Genomic DNA, 20,735 nt, shown 5'->3' with positions numbered 1-20,735 from the left:
CTAATTGGATCACACACTTTTAACTTAAACTAATGAACTTAACGTCAGCTGATTCAACTTCTAGCAACACCTTCTGACCACCTTCATTTAAATGAAATTTACTTTATTTTATGCTTGGTAATGCAAATACAGTTGAAACCAGTTTACATACACTGTATATAAAGGCACATAACTATTTAAAAAAAAAGTCAGATGTTAATGTGACTAAACATTTCCTCTGTTAAAAAGCTCAGATGATGGTGTCAAGGTTTTGGAAGTTTCTGATTGGCTAATTGACAACATTTGAGTTAGTTGGAGGCACAACTGTAGAATAGTATTTAAAGGAAACCTCAAACACGCTGCTTCCTTGTGTGACAACATGGGAAAATCAACAAGCCAAAATCAACAAAAAAGTCAGATTACAATTTGCTAAATTACACTGGGATAAAGACTAATTTTTGGAGACATGTCCTCTGGTCTGATGGTACTAAGATTGAACTGTTGGCCATAATGACCAGTGTTACATTTGGAGGACAAAAGGAAAAGCCTATAAGCCTAGGAACACCATCCCACCAACTGTGAAGTAGGGGGGCGGCAGCATCATGTTGTGGGGCTGTTCTGCTGCAGGAGGGACTGGTCCACTTGACAGCAAAGATGGCATCACGAAGAAAGAATATTATGTAGAAATACTGAAGCAACATCTCAAGACATCAGCCAGGAAATTGGAAAAACTTGGCCACAAATGCGTCTTCCAAACAGACCATGACCTTAAGCATGCTAACAAATTAGTTCAAATGTGTTTTAAGGACAACAGAATGAATGTTTTGGAGTGGCCATCACAAAGCCCTGACCTCAATCCTATAGTAAATTTGTGGGCAGAGTTGAAAAAGCTTGTGCGAGCAAGACAGCCTACAAATCTGACTCAGTTACACCAATTCTGTCAGGAGGAATGGGCCAAAATTCCTTCAAACTATTGTGAGAAGCTTGTGGAAGGATACCCAAAACATTTGACCAAAGTTATACAGTTTAAAAGCAAAGCTAAAAAAATAAGAAGGAAATGTTTGTAAACTTTTAACTGTCTAGAAGTTAATTAAATAATTCTCAAAAAAAAAAATCTCTCATTATTCTGGCATTTAGCAAATGTAAATCATTTAGGTAATCCTAACCGACCTAAAATAGTATACAGTATGTTCAGTATGATTTACTATCAGACATTTTTCAAAAATGGTTATGCTCCTTTTTTTAGAGTGTATGTAAACTTCTGGTTTCAACTGTATCTAATTAGCCAATCACGTGGCACCAACTGCATTTAGGCATGTGGGCAAGAAGATCTGCTGAAACTTATTGATTCAATTTAGTGGCATGATTGTTGATTGAGTATTTCTGAAACTGTTGATCTACTGGAATTTTTACCAGTTCAATACCAGTAATAATAAAAGGCACATATGCAAAACAGCTCAAATGTACCAAACAGTTTAACCAGTCAATATTTTGACCCTAAAATTGACATTTTCAGCAGGGTATAATAAATAAAGTATTTCGAGCTAAAAAACCAAAGACACCAATGATTGTTTTACGTTGTACAAAAATGGCATTACATGAGCCCTTTAATAAAGTTTACAATACAAACTGATGTACTAAAATTCTAACATAACGTGCAAAATGCTAAATGTTTGACATACTTTTGCTCCAAAGCCAGTGCAAATATCCCAGCAGCCAGTGGGGCAGATGCAGATGTGCCAGTGTGTGTCTCTGTGCATTCATTGTGCAAATCAGCACTAGTCTGCAAGACAAATAGATAAAAGATGACATGCTAGCACAACAAAACCCAAACGGAGGACAAACAAAAACAGCAGTAAAATCTATGCTATCTAGTAAAATATTATTTACAGTCATCATGGCAAGGATAAAAGAAATCAGTTATTAGAATTTAGTTTATGTTTAGAAATGTGTTGAAAAAAATCTTTTCATAAAACAGAAACTGGGGGGAAAATGTACAGGGGGCAAATAATTCAGGAGGGCTAATAATTCTGATTTCAACTATAATTTGGTCATTCCAGACCATAAGCCAGGGGTGTCCAAACTTGGTCCTGAAGGGCCTGCATAGTTTAGCTCCAAATTCCTCCAACACGCCTGCCTGGAAGTTTTTAGTATACCTAGAAAGAGCTTGATTAGCTGGTATAGGTGTGTTTAATTGGGGTGGGAACAAAATATGCAGGACACCGGCCCTCCAGGACCGAGTTTGGACACCCCTGCCATAAGCAATGCAATAATAACAGGAAAAACATCTAACTGCAGACTCACTATTCTCTGGTCGGTGTAGTCTCCGCTGCTGTAGGCCGTGGCCAGCGTGGAGGAGCATTTCTCAGCGTACCACGGGGACAAACCCTGCTGGGATGCGCTGCTGATGGAGATGGTGTACAGACTGTCTGTGTATCCATCACAGTCACAGTTATCGCCCTGTCGACCCCCGTTACCAGACGCCCACACAAAAATGGAGCCTTTACCACCACGCCCCTGGAACAAAACCATTTTTTACAGCTTATTAGGTTATAATGGGTTTGTGTTAAAGTAAAACATTGCATTTGCTATGTGGTTGTTGAATCCTTGCTGGATGGTCACTAGAGTGTTCTGGTCATTAGGGCATTCTCGAAGGTTGCTGGTTACTTGTGTGTTCTCCCCGTACAAATCATGTCCTTGAGGGTACAAACTGCAATGGTACAAATTTGATTCTTTGTCTTACAGTACAATTCTGTTCCATGAAAAGGTACTGCCCCAGTGACAAGTGTCTGTACCTTCTTTGGTACAACATACTATTTTTTTCTGAGAGGGTAGCCATACCTGCCAACACAAAAGGGGAGTCTCCCCTATTTCAGACCCATCTGCCAATTTGTTCTATCTCCCGGAATTTCACCCCCATGACTTGCAATATAAGTGATGACACAACAGCAGTTTAAGAGCCCATATGCTGTATTTTGCTCCTTAAGACACCAACGTTGGCTTTTTCTACATTAAAACGTTAATATGTTGTAATTTTAAACTACATACCATCACTGCATTGTACAATAGGCTTTTATTTTGCAAACATATTCAAATGCTGTATTTCAAAGTACAACAAAAGCAGTGCATTGCTGAAGTAGGCTTCTTCTACATTTAAACACATTCATATGATATTGTTTACTGCGTAACAATAAGGGATGCAACAATTATAGATTTTGGTTGTACGATTAGTCTGATGAATAATCATGGTTTCACGGTTATCACCATTATTAGGCATTTATTAAATTCTAAACACTCCTAGTTTAGAAAATCACATAAAAACTGCTCATATTTTAGTGTTATTTATCGCCACTCAGTAATCAAATACAGCACAAAATATTAATAAAAACAAACAATAGTCAATTTCTCTTTTTTGACTTAAAAACAGTTTTTGATTTAAACATGAGTGATAATTTTACAATGAAAATAAATGACAGAACAATGAATAAATACATAAAATAAAAATAAATAAAAAATTGTATTTGTCTAATGTTAATTTAAGCAACATATTAGCAAAGAATTTAAATAAACTGTTGTTATCATCTGCGTTCGTACATACATAATCATGTTAAATAATTCGTCTAACGTATCTTTCGTTTACATTGCACTGAAAGCCACGCACAACTCACCGATACTAGGTGAGATCATTTCTACTGTGTCTACCTGGAGTGCGCGAGTGCGTCGCCCCACTTGCAAGTCACAGGCACACCGCTCCCAACATGCGCACTTCTCCATTAGAAATAATAACTTGCGTGCGGAAAAAACGCAAAAGCGCAAATAAGAAGAGCGGCCTGCTGTTATAGTTAATCCAACGTGTGTGCGTACTGGCATAACTTTGTTTAGTTGCAGCAGTTGTGTTGCGTGAAACAGAATCGCGGCGTCGAGAAACCTTTCTAATGAATTTCATTTAATTCGTAATTAATTAAAGCGTGGTTAATAGTGGAATCGGCTAATAGTTGCATCCCTATTAACGATATCAGTGCATTGAACATTTCTTTTCTACAAACGTATCCAAATGTTTTCAGCTGCTCAAGCCACTCGCTTGTTGTCAAGTGACTCACACTTTGCGCAGCCTTCAACTGCTGCTTGTGCTCTATTGAACAGACGCACGTCACTTCACAACTACAGCGGTTGTTTTTGATGTCTTGGTCACATTTTCTCCACCAATTGAATAGCCCTGTGGTACAGACTTCCCCCTCTTCAGTTCGCAAACCCTTGGTTGGATGGCTACTAGTCTAGTGCGTTCTGGGTGGTTGTAAAGTTTTGGCTTTGATGTTCTAGATGATTGCTAAGTGGTTGGCAGTGTGCTCTGGTTGTTATGGTGTTCTGGATGGTTGCTAGTGTGTTTGAAGAGTTTCTAGTATATTCTAGATGTCTGGATGGTAACTGGTTACTTGTGCTTTCTGGGTGATTAAAGGGATTTGTTAGGGAGTTGTATATCTTTGCTAGATTTTTGGTTGTTAGGGTATTCTAGATGGTTGATAGTTTGTTTTTAGTGATTTCTATGGTGGTTTTGATCAAGGATATTTTAGTAAACAAAATCTAAAACTACAACGAAAACTGTTGGTCAACAAAAAATTTTCGCTAACTAAAATAAAATTGGGCGTCATAAGTTGACGGTTCATTCCACTGTGGGGACCCCTGATAAATAAAGGGACTAAGTTGGAAAATGAATGAATGGAACTAACTAAAATTAGTGTTTTGGTTGTTCTTGATGGTTGCTTGAATAGTTGGTAGTAAGTTCTATGTGGTTGTAAAGTAATTGTTAGGTTTTTCTGGAATCTAGATGATTGTTAAGTGGTTGGCAGTGTTCTCTTGTTGTTAGGGTATACTTGATGGTCGCTAGTGTGTTTGTGGTCATTGCTGAGGTGGTTTAGACGGTTTCTAGTGTGTTCTGGATGGTTGCTACATGACTGAATGTGTGTTTTTGGTAGATGCTACCGTGTGTTGGATGACTGCTAGTGTATTAGGGGTGGCTGTAAAGTGGTTGCTATGATGTTCTAGATGACTGCTAAATGGTCAGCACTGTGCTCTGGTTGTTAGGGTATTATGAATGGTTTCTAGTGTGTTGTTGATAAGGTGGTTTCGAAGTTTCTGCTATGTTCTAGATCAGGGGTCACCAATCCTGGTCCTGGAGGGCCGGTGTCCCTGCAGGGTTTAGCTCCATCTTGCCTCAACAAACCTGCCTGGATGTTTTAAGCATACCTAGTAAGACCTTGATTAGCTTGTTCAGGTGTGTTTGATTAGGGCTGGAGCTAAAATCTGCAGGACACCGGCCCTCCAGGAACAAGTTTGGTGACCACTGTTCTAGATGATTGAAAGTGTTTTTGGTAGATGCTAGCATGTGTTGGATGGCTACTAGTGCATTCTGGGTGGTTGTAAACTGGTTGCTATGATGTTTGCTAAATGGTTGGCAGTGTGCTCTGGTTGTTATGGTGATCTGGATTGTTGTTAGAGTGTTGTTAGTAGTTTATAGTTGTTGGCATGTTCTAGCCAGTTGTTAAGTGGTTGCTATGTTGTTCTAAATTGTTTTGGGTGTGTTCTGGATAGTTACTAGAGTAATGCTACTAGTTGCTAGGTTAGTTGATAGTTGTTCCCTGCTGAAAAAATCCAGCTTAAACCAGCTGGTTGGCTGGTTTTAGCTGGATGACCAGCCTGGTTTTAGAGGGGTTTTGGACATTTTCTGACTTGTTTCCAGCAATTTCCAGCCTGGTCTTAGCTGGTCAGGCTGGTTTTAGCTGTTTTGGCTGGACTCCCAGCTTGGCTAGGCTGGTCAAGCTGGTTTTAGCTGGTCATCTCCCAGCCTGACCAGCTAAGACCAGGCTGGAGATGGCTGGAAACCAGGCTGGAAGTGGCCAAAACCCCTCTAAAACCAGCCTGGTCAACCAGCTAAAACCAGCCAACCAGCCTAGGCTGGTTTAGATTGGATTTTTTAGCAGGGTTGGCATGTTCTGGCTAGTTGTTAAGTGGTTGTTATGTTGTTCCAAATGGTCTTGGGTGTGTTCTGGATGGATAACATAGTGTTGTGATGGTAGATAATGTAGTGTAAATGTATGTGGTGCTTTGTGGTTGTTAGTGTTTTCCTGTGGATTCTCACCTTCTGAATACCGTACTCAAAAGCTTTCTGGGCAAGGCGTCCAGGCCCCTCCACAGTCTTCCCATCATCATTAGGACCCCAGCTAGCACTGTAGATGTCCACATGGTCAGGGTTATAACCAATGGAACTGGCTTCAATGGCATCAGTCACGATTCCATCCAGCATTCGTATCCCTACAGATGAGAAGCACAATAGCTGACCTTCACTGAGATGTCGAGAGAAAGAGTGTACAAGTGATTGAATGGTGCTGTTAAATGCATCGTGTAATCTGTGCTGCTTTATTAGGTTATGACTTACTAAAGCTTTTATGTCCAAATGGACATGGACAGGTGGGTTATGTACGTGTATGACTCGTTGTACAGGTCATTGCTCTTATATAATTATGCTGTCATCTCCTCGCTGCAGGGTACACACACCTGACCAGCAAAAGCAGAGAATGACAGATACAAAAAAGACAGCTTAATGAAACAAACCTCCCACTTTCGAGTTGTAGGCCACTCCAACGCCACATTTGTTGTTGTCTGCTTGCATGGCAATCTCTCCAGCACATCTGGTACCATGCCTGAGGACAAACACCAGACAATATGGTTACAATTCGGTTCCATTCGAATTTAATACAACTGGCATGCTTAAAACTCATTATACCTAAATATGAAGAGCGACACAGATTTTCAATAGCCAAATATAGCCAAAGGATTGTCTTTGTGGGAATTACTTGTTGACTTTTAGACTATATTTTAATCATTTAAACAAAAAAACTACAATAAAACTAATAAACAAAGCAAAATAATACAACAACATACAAAACTATTTTAATTTATAGATGTCCTTAAGAGAAAGGCACATGCTTATTTAAAGTGACCCCTTTTCTGTTCTACATCAATTATAAGTAACAATTCATAACAATAAATAATAATCCATAACAATAATCATCAAATTAACTCTAATACACTATTCATACATATACTGTATAACTAAAATAAACTGTAGGAACACAATCCAATATGTTACTCTGTTAAATCTGTTACCAATCAATTACTACACAGTTGCACAGTAGATTCTGTTGTGTCTATAGCTAAGATCCCCAAACTAGGTGGCCAAAGTTGGCCCATGGTAAGCTTTGATTCGGCCCATCATCCTATCTGAGAAGAGAGGGGGAATTTTGGGAAGAGTTTGGGTTAATCCTTTAATACACATTGTCATTTCTAAATTATCGTAACCTTTTTCTGGTTTATTTTACTGTTAAGCTACAAAAAAAGCAAATATTTCAATTAAATGTTGTAAATGAATCCTTTTTTTTAAGACCACAATTCAGTCCTCAGTGAGCAAATCAAGGCAAAGGCAGCTTGGCTAGTGTATTCAGCATTTGACTCCATTGTGTTATAAATTGAATTACAGTTGAATTCAGAATTATTAGCCCCCCTTTTAATTTTTTTTCTTTTTTTTATTATTTCCCAAATTATGTTTAACAGAGCAAGGAAATTTTCACAGTATCTCTGATAATATTTTTTCTTCTAGAAAATGTCTTATTTGATTAATTTTGGCTAGAATAAAAGCAGTTTTAATTGTTTTATGAACCATTTTAAGGTCAAAATTATTAGCCCCTTTAAGCTATATATTTATCTGATAGTCTACAGAACAAACCATCGTTATACAATAACTTGCCTAATTATCCTAATCTGCCTAGTTAACCTAATTATCTAAGTTAAGCCTTTAAATGTCACTTTAAGCTGTATAGAAGTGTTTCGAAAAATATCTAGTCAAATTTTATTTACTGTCATTATGAAAAAGATGAAATAAATCAGTTATTAGAAATGAGTTATTAAAACCATTTTCTTTAGAAATGTGCTGAATAAATCTTCTCTTTTCTCATAAATCTCTCTCTTCACTTTTAGCCCTTCATAAGAAAAGGTTTGGCACCCCTGGTCTATAGGGTGCTACTGATGTTGCTAGACAGTTGTTAAGATGTTCTTGGTTGTTTCTGGGTGTTCTACAAAGTTGCTAGGAGGATAATTGGTTGATTGGTGAACTCAAGAAGGTTGGGATTGGTCATTAATGGTAAGGTCAAATACTAAGGTCATTAATGGTTACAAAGTCATTGCTAGTGTGATTACTACATGGATCCAAGTTCTGTTGTTTCAAGGGTGATATTGATGGTTGCTAGGTGGTTGTTGGGATGTTCTTGAGTGTTTCTAGGTGCTCTATACAGTTGCTAAGTGAGTGCTTGGTGGATTGGTGAACTCAACTAGGTTGGGATTGAATAAATAGTTTGGGTAACTGCTTATAATGGTTGCTATAGGGTTGTTAAAATGTTCTTGGTTGTTGCTATGTGTTTTAGACAGCAGCTAGATGACTTTTAAATAAGTAATATTGTGTTTGGGTGGTTGATTAATGGGTGTTAGTGTATTTTGAGTAGATCCTGATCTATAATTTGGTCCCTGATTTTGTGATTGTGCTTAGGATGGTTGCTAAGGTGTCCTTAATTGTTGCTAAGTAACTGCTAGTGTGTTCCAGGTGGTTGTCAAGGCATTTTGGATGGTTGCTAAGGTTTGTAGCATGTGGTTGATAGGTGGTTGTTGCCTTGTTGGGATGTTCTTGGGTGTTTCTAGGTGTTCTATAGAGTTGCTAGGTGGATTGAAGAACTCAAGAAGGTTGGGATTGATACAATAGTTTGGGTGACTGCCAATAATGGCTGCTATGAGGTTCTTAAGATGTTCTTGGTTGTTGCTAAGTGTTTTAGACAGCAGCTAGACGACTTTTAAATAAGTAATATTGTGTTTGGGTCGTTGATTAATGGGTGTTAGTGTATTTTGAGTAGATCCTGATCTATAATTTGGTCCCTGATTTTGTGATTGTGCTTAGGATGGTTGCTAGGGTGTCCTTAATGGTTGCTAAGTCACTGTTAGTGTGTTCCAGGGGGTTGTTAAGGTATTTTGGATGGTTGCTAAGGTTTGTAGCATGTGGTTGATAGGTGGTGGTTGTTGGGATGTTCTTGGGTGTTTCTAGGTGTTCTATAGAGTTGCTAGGTGGATTGGTGAACTCAAGAAGGTTGGGATTGATAAAATAGTTTGGGTGACTGCCAATAATGGTTGCAATGAGGTTCTTAAGATGTTCTTGGTTGTTGCTAAGTGTTCTAGACAGCAGCTAGACGACTTTTAAATAAGTAATATTGTGTTTGGGTCGTTGATTAATGGGTGTTAGTGTATTTTGAGTAGATCCTGATCTATAATTTGGTCCCTGATTTTGTGATTGTGCTTAGGATGGTTGCTAGGGTGTCCTTAATGGTTGCTAAGTCACTGTTAGTGTGTTCAAGGGGGTTGTTAAGGTATTTTGGATGGTTGCTAAGGTTTGTAATATGTGGTTGATAGGTGGTGGTTGTTGGGATGTTCTTGGGTGTTTCTAGGTGTTCTATAGAGTTGCTAGGTGGATTGGTGAACTCAAGAAGGTTGGGATTGATAAAATAGTTTGGGTGACTGCCAATAATGGTTGCAATGAGGTTCTTAAGATGTTCTTGGTTGTTGCTAAGTGTTCTAGACAGCAGCTAGACAACTTTTAAATAAGTAATATTGTGTTTGGGTGGTTGATTAATGGGTGTTAGTGTATTTTGAGTAGATGCTAGTTGTATAATTTGGTCACTGATTTCGTGAACCGCCAAATATTACGGCATATGTTTTATGCAGTGGATGCCCTTCCAGCCACAATCTAGTATTGGAAAACAACCATACACACTCATACTCAAACACTACGGCCAATTTAGTTTCTCCAATTCACCTATAGCGCATGTCTTTGGACTGTGGGGGAAACCAAAGCACCTGGAGCAAACCCACGCGAACAAGGGGAAAACAAGCAAACACACAGAAATGCCAGCTGGCCCAGCCAGGACTCGAACCAACGACCTTCTTGGTGTGAGGTGATAGTGCTAACCACTGAGCCACTGTGTCACTCTGTGTCGTTATTCAAAAAAAATCCTTCTCATAGCAGTCACAACTAATCATTGCACAAATTACAGAGGAAAATTAGACTTAATGTCTGATGTCACATAATAAACTAGCAATGGATTCACTGTTGAATTAGCAAGCAAGGAGTCATTTTTTTGAAACGATTGCAGTTTTGCTTGATCTTAAAGATCGTTAATGATTATTTGTTTTCCTCCTTCATAATAACCGTCATCTGAAGCCATCAGTGAGTTATTGGTGCATGATACACCATACAGACAATTATGGCAAAGCACCTTGAGCCCGGCTGACAAAAGACTATGTTGACATGGGCGGGTGAGAGGATGAGCGATCATGCGTGTCTATTGAAGAGTGTGTGCGCGAATAATTATGAGTGTTTGTTTGTGTGTGTACAGTATGAGTCATTCACAGACACGCGACCACATGGAGAAGGAATAATGAGTGTTTCTGTTTTTATGTGCATTTTTTGTGTTGTTGTTGGAGAGCTTCAATTTCACGAATGCGAATTTAATGAGTTGATCAAGAAATGAACGCAATTAATCATACTGCCCAATCCTGTATTCAAATGTAAAATTATAAAAGTTAGAGATTTTCCAATGGCACTAATTGGATCGGAGACACTGACAAACAACAATATGCAGTGTGCATTAAAGGTCTGATAACATTTCTTCCAAATATTTATTAATATCTATCAAATATTACTATTAGTCAGATTTTTTTTCAAACTGACTGAAGTTAACACAGAAGTACCATGTTAAAAGCATAAACATGTTTGAAACATGGCACCCTTTTTAGATATTTAATGCAAACAAAAGCTCTACATTATGATTTTTAGTTTAAATTTTTTTAAATCATCAGGAAATTTAATTTTCACATACCTATGAATCATAAATCCAGAAAATATTCAAGTGATCTTTTTAATAGCTGTAAATGAAATAACATGCCAATTTAAATGTTTTTTTATATATATATAGGATTGTATTATAAATTATTTTAAAATATTATTTTGGTTTAACAAATGTCGGGGTGGGAAGGTACATACGGAAATATATATATATATATATATATATATATATATATATATATATATATATATATATATATATATATATATATATATATAATATTATAAATATTATATAAGTTAATATTCTGCATTGTTTTATAGGTTTTGTGATATAATAAAAAAATCTCTAAAAAATAAGTTCGCAACACGGTGGCTCAGTGGTTTGTATTGTTGCCCCACAGCAAGAAGGTTGCTGGTTCGAGTCCCGGCTGGGTTTCCTAAGTGTGCTACCCCACAGTTCAAAGACATGTGCTATAGGTGAATTGAATAAACTAAATAGGCCGTAGTGTATGTGTGTGAATGAGTGTCTATGGATGTCTCTCAGTGCTGGATTGCAGCTGGAAGGGCATCTGTTGTGTAAAACATATGCTGGATAAGTTGTCGGTTCATTCCGCTGTGGCAACCCCTGATGAATAAAGGGACTAAGCCAAAGGAAAATGAATGGATGAATGAATGAAAAACAAAGAAAAAAAATGGAATAAAATGGAACTTTTGTGAATTGTAAAATATATATATATATATATATATATATATATATATATATATATATATATATATATATATATATATATATATATATATATAAATAAACAGAGGGTCTAATAATTCAGGTGGTCTAATAATTCTGACTTCAACTGTATATCACAGTCACCAACGATCTAGCCCATACATATCGCTGGAGTCTCACAAATCTGCCAGCAAAAGAACTACAAAATCCAGTCATGCACCGCTCACACGCACTTGTTCCTGGATCTAATTGGATTTGCATTGTAAACATTAAATAAAAATTAAAAAGGTATTACTTTTTACTTCATATATTAAGGTTAGTTATTATACTCCTAAAATAATTCTGCATAAATCCTGCGCAGAAATAGCAAAAAATTTCCTCAGATTCTGTCTGGCCCTACCTATGTATTTGACTACGACTCTGGATTTGCCTGCATACATCTGTTTGCTCCTGATCGTGACCATTGCTTTGCCTGACCATTCTCAATAAACCTGCATTTGGATTCGCACTCCCTTGTCAACATCTTACTTCACATTACAATATGGTGTAATGTACATAAAATGTATATTTTGAACTAATAAAAACATACAGTAAATTAATTGTTTCAAAGTATTATTTACCTTTGGTTCAAACTATAAAATGTCATTTAATTTAAATCAAAACTATTTATTGTGATCAAGAAAACATCCACACAAAAGCTAAAAATATTGTTTAAGTGACACTAAATATATAATTTAATTTTAGTACAAAGAAGAAAACGACCTTGTTTTAACCTTAGATCAAAGCATAATCTTGCTTTAGACCAGCTTAAACCATTACTGTAATTTGTTCCAGCTAAATTTATAAATTACCCTCAAAGCATAGTTTTGACTAGGCAGAAAATAAATAATGTACTTTAATATATTCATTCATTCATTTTCCTCCAGTTGAATCCCTTATTTATCAGGGGTCGCCACAGCGGAATGAACCACCAACTTTTCTGGCAGATGTTTTACACAGTGTTTGCCCTTCCAGTCGAAACCCAGTACTTGAAAACACCCATACATTCTCACATTCACATACACAATCATACGCTAAGGTCAATTTAGTTTGTTCAATTCACCTATATGCATGTCTTTGGACTGTAGGGGGAACCAAAGCACCTGAAGGAAACCCATGCAAACAGAGGGAGAACATGCAAACTCCACACAGAAATGCCAACTGGCCCAGCTGTGACTTGTACCAGCAACCTTCTTAATGTGAGGCGACAGTGCTAACCACTGAGCCACCATGCCGCCCACTTTAATGTATATTAATCAAATATTTATTCTGCCCAAGGAAAAAAATACATTTACTCAAAGGTAAAATGTTGTTTTACAGACCATGACTAATTAATTAAATTACTTTGGTTAGATAAAATTAAAATCCAAGTAAAACATGTATTTTGGACAAAACTTGGTGCTCAAATATGTGTGTGTCTGTGTTCTGATCCTCTTATGTAAGACTGCACAAGTGATGCGTATACCGCTGGACGAGATTACACTCATTCCCTGATGGACAACAGACCTTCTCAGATCAGATCTACTGACACTCTCAGTTCTCCCTTCACATCTGCAGTCTAATTCTCCCTCAACAGATTTGGCATGATGTAAATAAATCTGCAAATCTCTTTAAAGAGGGCAACTGTGCCAGTCAGAGGCCCATAACATTTTCTAATCATGTCCCGTATTGCTGTACAGTATGTGTGGTGCTTAACATAATTGAAAGGTCAAAGGCTTGGGAAAATCTGTCCTTGGGTTTATCAGGTCAGGATCAACAGTTGTGATCTCAAGATCTCTTGAGGTCTTCCGTCCATTCATGCGGCTAGAGATTGATTGACTCACTTGTTTTCATTGGTGGAGTCGTATCTGGGGAAGGGATCCGGATCGTTGTCGTTAAAGTCATAGCTAGCAGCAGGATCCTGCAGTGAGGAAAGCAGAAAGGATAAATGAGTGATTTCATATGTACAGTCACCGGACACTTTATTAGGTACACTTGTTCATCTTCTCGTTAACGCAAATTTTTAATCAGCTAATCACATGGCAGCAACTCAATGCATTTAGGCAAGTAGAAAAGTAGTGCAAATTTCTGTGATGCCAGGTAGGGTCAGAATTTGGCAGTAACAACATGAATGCATGGATCCATCCTGCCTTGTATCAACGGTTCAGGCTGTTGTTGGTGGTGTAATGGTGTGGGGATGTTTTCTTGGCACACTTTGGGCTCATTAATACCAATTGAGCATTGTGTCAACACCACAGCCTACCTGAGGATTGTTGCCGACCATGTCCTTCCCTTTATGACCACAGTGTACTCATCGTCTGATGGCTACTTCCAGTAGGATAACGCACCATGCCATAAAACATGAACCATCTCAGACTGGTTTCTTGAACATGACAATGAGTTCACTGTACTCAAATAGCCTCCACAGTCACCATATTTCAATCCAACAGAGCACATTTGGGATGTGATGGAATGGGAGATTCGTAATATTGACTGTTGCAGCAGACAAATCTGCCGCAACTACGTGATGCTATCATGTCAATATGGACCAAAATCTCAGAGGAATATTTCCAGTACCTAGTTGAATCTATGCCACGAAGGATTAGGAAGTTCTGACGTCAAAAGGGGGTTCAACCAGGTACTAGGAATGTGTACCTAATAAAGTGGCCGGTGAGTATTTATCATACACAGAAAATAATAGTAGTGTCTTTGTATAACCAACGCTATCTCACAACAATTCATAACTTTTTGATTTAGTGTCTAATTCGTATGAATTTTTTAAAAATCTCATTTTAGTACGATTTGTTCTCCCAATAATGATGGTTTAAAGTTTAGAGGTGGGGTCTGATGCAACTCCTTTTAAAAATGGTACATTTTTGTACGACTGAACATTTTGGCCACTGAGCTGACAAAAATTTTAATATTTATGTTTCCTCATGAGATACTTGGTACATGGTACTGCTCTTTATAATTGGAGTAAATTGCAAAAAAAAAAAAAATTAATACAAAAATTGGGATGTAATTACTATTATATATGATACAATTGTATTTGGAAGTTTTACTAGTAACTGGAAATTTTTTCTTTTCTATCAAAACAGCAATTTTAATAGTTCAAACAAGCTATAAAAACATTAATATTTTGCTTGAAATGTAATTAACATTAACTCAATTTTTTGTGTGTTTTCTGTTTTCATTTTTATTTTGGTTAAGGTTTTGATAGGGTTGTCCAAACTCCATCCTGGAGGGCCGGTATCCTGCAGATTTTAGCTCCAACTTGCCTCAACACACCAGCAAGGATATTTCTAGAAATCCTCTTAGAGCTTCATTAGCTAGCCCAGGTGTGTAAGATTGGGGTTGGAACTAAACTTTGCAGGACACCGTTGCTCCAGGACGAAGTTTGGACACCCTTGGCTTAAGGTAACTGGTTAACATTTATTTATTTAACATTAATCTTTATTACTTTAGTATATATTTTTTATTTATACACGTTTAATTTTATTTATATGACTTTTTCTTTTTTTTAAAAAGTGACCTGAAAACATTAAGATTTAATGAGTTTATGCAAATAACAATGTATGCCTTATTAATAATTAATTTTAGTGCTATTCTGCACTGAAAGCTCAGTATTTTCAGTCTTTTCATTAATACCATCAAATATACAAGTCTCAATTTAAGCTTTTTTTTATAAGACTGCTGTGTGTAAACAAGCCAAAAGCCGAGCGACAGCTGATGCCATGCTTTACTCAAATCCTAACAGGAGACAGATGTTTGCTATTATGCTATGATTCATAAGTCTTCTCTAGTGCAAAAAAAAGTAAAGCTGGGCTCATTGCAGAGTTGTGTAAATAGGACACGTTAAATTTTTCACATCCAAAATAGCTACTTTTGTTTTTGGTTTGTTTGTGGCCTCCTATACCAGTAGTCTAGTTGTAGTAGGTGTCACTTACGTAGTTTGGATAAATGTCGGTGTGGTTCCACTCCAGACCGTCATCCAGTACAGTAATGACCACTCCTTTTCCCGTGATGCCCTTCTTCCAGACGGGGATCACATGCAGGTCTAGTTTGGGAAGGGATGATGATGTCCGGGTGTCTTGCTGGAAAACAAAAATGAGAAAACTGATGCTGTGTCCCAATTTATTTAAAGGTACCGTGATTAGTGCTTTGAAATGTGCTTTTTTTTTGTTTAATGTGTGATGTAACATGACCTAAAATATCAAAACAGGGCGGGGCATAGAGTAGCTCCTCCTACTTAAATAAAACAGCCAGTAGCGTGTCAATTTTTATCACAGATTTGCCATTGAGAGTGGTTGAGCTCAAGAGCATATAACAATTGTGGCTTGAAGGGGGCGAGCCATGTCAGATATTAGAGAGCATTTGATTGAAGTATGATGTTAAGAAAATCATTGATCCATTTAAGCAGGAGTGAGAGTGCAAGCTTTGTATGTGTTTATCTTCTAAATTTAAATGTTGTCACTGTTTTTGAGCACACTAGCTTATAGATATCCTCAAGACTAACATACTGATACCAAAAAAAAAAAATAAATAAAATTATTTTGATTTCATGAGAGCTTGAAAGGAACTGGTCATCCGAGGATTTTTTCTTCTTCTGTTATTTATATTTTGTATTTTTATTTTATATAATTTACTATTTATTTATTATTTACTATTTATATTTTGAAGAATGTTGAAAACCGGTAGCCATTGACAGCCATAGTAGTAAAAAAAAAGACTCCAAATTTCCAAAAGTCTTGTACTTTAGCAATATTTGTCATTTTTTAAACTTTTTAAGAGTGTTTGTAGTGTTATAATAAAATTCACATCCAATGTGCAATGTGTTGTAGGCAACAGAAGCAGGAATAACCATCAAGGTAACTTTGGAATACTTATTTACTCATATAAAGTCTGCATTAAAAGCAAAACTTTCAATATTAATATTGCTAAAGCACATTGTTAGTCTTAAAATGAACCATGCCAATTTTGTTTTGGTAGTCTGTAATCAAAATCTGACCATCAGCTTCAACTCTGAAACAGCAGTGCTTTTCTGATGATGTCAGCTTTTAGGTTATAAATGTGAAATATATTTAGCCACGCCCTATCAACTATTGGTTTGCTGCGAGTGTAAGATGAAACTTAATCATCAAATTAAATCAACATACTGAATAGTGTTGTTATGATACTGAAATTTCCAACATAAGATACGATACCTTAAAAATATTGATATTCAATACCATTTTCAATACTATGGGGAACAAATTCTGCAAAATTTAAAGAATAAAATAACAACGATAAAATAACTAAGCCATATAATGCTTAAACCAGGTACGTCAGCCATCCTTAAATCCAAAAGGCAACAAAATAAGCTAAATCAGTGCAATCTTATCTTATTTTCTGAATAAAACAAAAGTGTTAAAATCTTTTTATTTTTGTTAATTATTCGTCTCCCTGCTAGCGAGGGAGCAAAGCCAGAATCAATACTAACCAAAATCAAGATTGTATCATTTAAAATATTTCAATATCGATATTTATTAATTCATTTGTTCATTTTCCTTCAGATTAGTACCTTATTTATCAGGAATCACCACAGCAGAATAAACAGCCAACTATTCCAGCATATGTCTCAGCCTCCACCGCTGAGACCACAGCTCTGCACAAGACTTTTGGCCAGCGGAGAAATTAAAATGGTCGTGCCAAACTGAGTCTGGTTCTCTCAAGGGTTTTTTTCTTCACTCTCCTATCGGTGAAGTTTTCTTTCCCTCTCCGCTGTTGCCACTGGCTTGCATGGTTCAGGATTGGTAGAGCTACGCATCGAATGAATTTTCTCTTCAGTATTTGAACTCTCAGTAATGATTTTAAACCACACTGAACTGAGCTAAACTGAACTGAACTTAAACACTAAAAACTGAACTACCCTGATCCAGTTACTATGACCATTTATGTGAAGCTGCTTTGACATAATCTACACTGTAAAAGCGCTATACTAATAAAGCTGAATTGAATTGAATTGAATGTTTTATGCAGCCTCAATCTATTACTGGGAAACACCCATACACTCTCACATTCACACATGCACAATTTAGTTCATCCAATTCATGTCTTTGGACTGTTGGGGAAAACGGAACACCCATAGGAAACCCCTCGAACACGGGGAGAACATGCAAACTCCACACAGAAGTGCCAGCTGGCTCAGCCGGGACTCGAAGCAGCTACCTTCTTGCTGTAAGATGACTGTGCTAACCACTAAGCCACCGTGTCGCCATATTTATTAATATATCTATATTTTTGGCAACACTAACACAAACAAAAATTGTGCAAAAACCTCTGATTTATGCTGACTTCATACATATTACATTTATACATTATATTTAAATTCTATTTAGGATGGAGAGCACATGAATCGTGACGCAGCATGAGTGAACGTACATGAGTAATAGCACTCACAGGTCCTTTCAACCTCTTCACCAAGACAAAAGCGGCTTTATATGACACGACCACTGACCCTTACAACAAAAGCCGTTCGCTTGAAAATGAAAGCTGGCGATGTAATCTGCCATGCTGACCTTTTGGTTGGTGGAGACTATTTTCAGTCCATACTAGAGCATGAGGGGATTTCTCCTTATTGACCGATAATTAAATCTCTGAGAGCGGCTGTGCAGTGATGGGGGAAAAACACAACGATGAACAGCTAATAATTAAAAAAGCAGATAATGTGAGCAATGGTGAAATGCCTTAGAAGACTTTTTTTTTTTTTTTTATCTGGTTATAGCGTTAACAGTTTTGATTGGATAGCTAGAAACTGAATTGATTTTTTCAATAAAATTCTGAGTCTGTGAATTAGTCAATGCATATTTGTTTAAACAAATTGTGCTCTAGAAATATTATTCATTCATTTTCCTTTGGCTTCATTCCTTTATTCATCGCCACAGCGGAATGAATCACCTACTTATCCAACATATGTTTTACATAGCGGATGCTCTTCCAGCTGCAACCCAGAAATAGGAAACACCCACTCTCACATTCACACATATAAACTACGGCTACTTTAGTTTATTTACTTCACCTATAGCGCAAGCACACGGAGGAAACCGACACCAGCACAGGGTGAACATGCAAACTCTATTCAGAAATGCCAACTTATCTGGGACTCGAACCAGCGATGTTCTTGCTGTGAACCGAGAGTGCTAACCACTGAGCCACCGTGGCGCCCTCTAGAAATATTAATATTTCTAAAAAAAGAACTTGTCTACTAATCTAAAAAGTTTTTTTTTTAATCTGAAATATATAGTATAATCTTAAAAATGTAAATTTAGTCAGCTTCTGACAGTATTAAACATAGTAACGTGAGTAAGTAATTTGTATTTATATAGCGCATTTATCATGCATGGACATACACCCAAACTGCTTCACAATCATGCCTCTCCACTCCACCACCAGTGTGTAGCATCCACTTGGATGATGCAACGGCAGCCACAGGACAACGTCGCTAGTGCGCTCATTACACACCAGCTATAGGTGGAGTGGAGAGACAGTGATACAGCCAATCAGTGGATGGGAATGATTGTGAGGCCATGCATGATGGGTGAGGGCCAGTGGAGGGAATATGGCCAGGACACTGGGATTACACCCCTACACTTTCTGAGAAGTGCCATGGGATTTAATGACCACAGAGCCAAGACCACAGTCTAACGTCCCATCCAAAAGATGACATAGTTTAGTAATAGGAATTATAAGGTAAGACTTAATAATTATGAAATACTTTAAATTGTGACCACGTAACACTTTTGAGATCACAAGTCCAAACAACATTTCATGCTAAAGATGTAAAAAATTTAAATATAAAAATATGACAGATCATATAAAGTTCTTAGATGGAGCATCATAATTATAACAAAAGTCAAATTGTGAGATACAAAATCAAAACTGTAATAGTTGTGGCATAAAAACAACAATGAAAATGTCAAAATGGTGAAATAAAAAGTCATTATTATGACACAGGATTGAAAATTTAGATTTTTATAAAATAGGTCTATTAAGCCAAAGTAATTAAAGTAAAATAAGATGAACATAATCTGTAATGCCTCATTTGTTCAGTTTATCAACAAACAACATACCGAAGTTATTTCTGTTTGTTCACAACACAGATATCTAGTTCACTTCATACAGATACCTAGAGCGTATTGACATGTTTCACAAAACAAAGGCTATTGTTCTAGAATTTGTTTACTATGATTTGCTTACTAAAAACAGTTCTCTTATATGTATTACATATATGAGTACACCGCTCAAAAATGTCTCATTTAAATAAATATTTACTATAGGATGATATTATATTTGTGCATATACATTAGATTAGTCAGTACTGCAGCCGAATCTGGAGCTAATTTAATAAAATAACTTACAATAACTGTTCAAAAATTAGTACACCCAAATTTATGTGTTAGGGAAAAATACAAAATAATTTAAAAACAAAAGAGCAAAAATCAAGAAAAACAAAAAATATTTGAAAATTTGTTGTAATTTTTTTGCAATATTTTGCTTGAATTATAATGTATTATCTTTCTATTTCAAAAGATGTTCGCCGACAAATATTATTTAAATAAACATATCTGTTTAATAAATCTGTTTTGTTCAAATGCACCGAAATATATAACCTATATTCACTGGGAAATTAATAAAAATATTAATATTTAAAATGGAGTGTTCTCATTAATGCAGAACACTATCTATATATGCATGTATTACCGATCATAAATGCATATATAAATATACAAAGCTCTGGATATGATGTAACAAAGCTATGTGAGGCATAAAATCTCTATAGAACAGAACTGAAGGGAAGGAAAAGCTCTGTGATCTGCTCACGAATTCTGCATAGACGCTGCAGTAACTCCACCATGAAGCATGACTCATAGCTGAGGTCTGACTCTAGAAAGACACGACGGGGAGGGAGAAAAAAAGAAAGGAGACGAACAGCCACACATGACGGCTCTGCCACATCACAATCTCCTCAGGAGGGCTGAAAAACCCCACAGCTCACATCCACGTCACCGATCTACAGCCTACATCACACCTCTG

The 20,735-nt window shown here is 36.7% G+C and overlaps 2 protein-coding genes across 3 annotated transcripts in view; both read right to left on the bottom strand.

Annotated features, from left to right (window-relative positions):
* gtf3c5 (general transcription factor IIIC, polypeptide 5) overlaps positions 1-20,735 on the bottom strand; it is a 678,526-nt gene that overhangs the window by 328,967 nt on the left and 328,824 nt on the right. The gene's annotated exons all lie outside the window — the stretch shown is intronic.
* The window catches only part of pcsk1 (proprotein convertase subtilisin/kexin type 1), a 43,326-nt gene that overhangs the window by 12,782 nt on the left and 9,809 nt on the right, over positions 1-20,735 (bottom strand). For both annotated transcript variants that reach the window (XM_017352740.4, NM_001137662.1), the window contains 6 exon segments: positions 15,611-15,757; positions 13,508-13,584; positions 6,589-6,677; positions 6,116-6,288; positions 2,284-2,496; positions 1,662-1,762 (listed from right to left, as the gene is read on the bottom strand). In XM_017352740.4, coding sequence (XP_017208229.1) covers positions 1,662-1,762; positions 2,284-2,496; positions 6,116-6,288; positions 6,589-6,677; positions 13,508-13,584; positions 15,611-15,757 — 800 coding nt within the window.

Source organism: Danio rerio, chromosome 21, assembly GCF_049306965.1.
Source record: "Danio rerio strain Tuebingen ecotype United States chromosome 21, GRCz12tu, whole genome shotgun sequence".
Classification (NCBI taxonomy): domain Eukaryota; kingdom Metazoa; phylum Chordata; class Actinopteri; order Cypriniformes; family Danionidae; genus Danio; species Danio rerio.
Note: the sequence above shows the minus strand (reverse complement) of the source record. Positions and strands in the feature narration are given on the sequence as shown.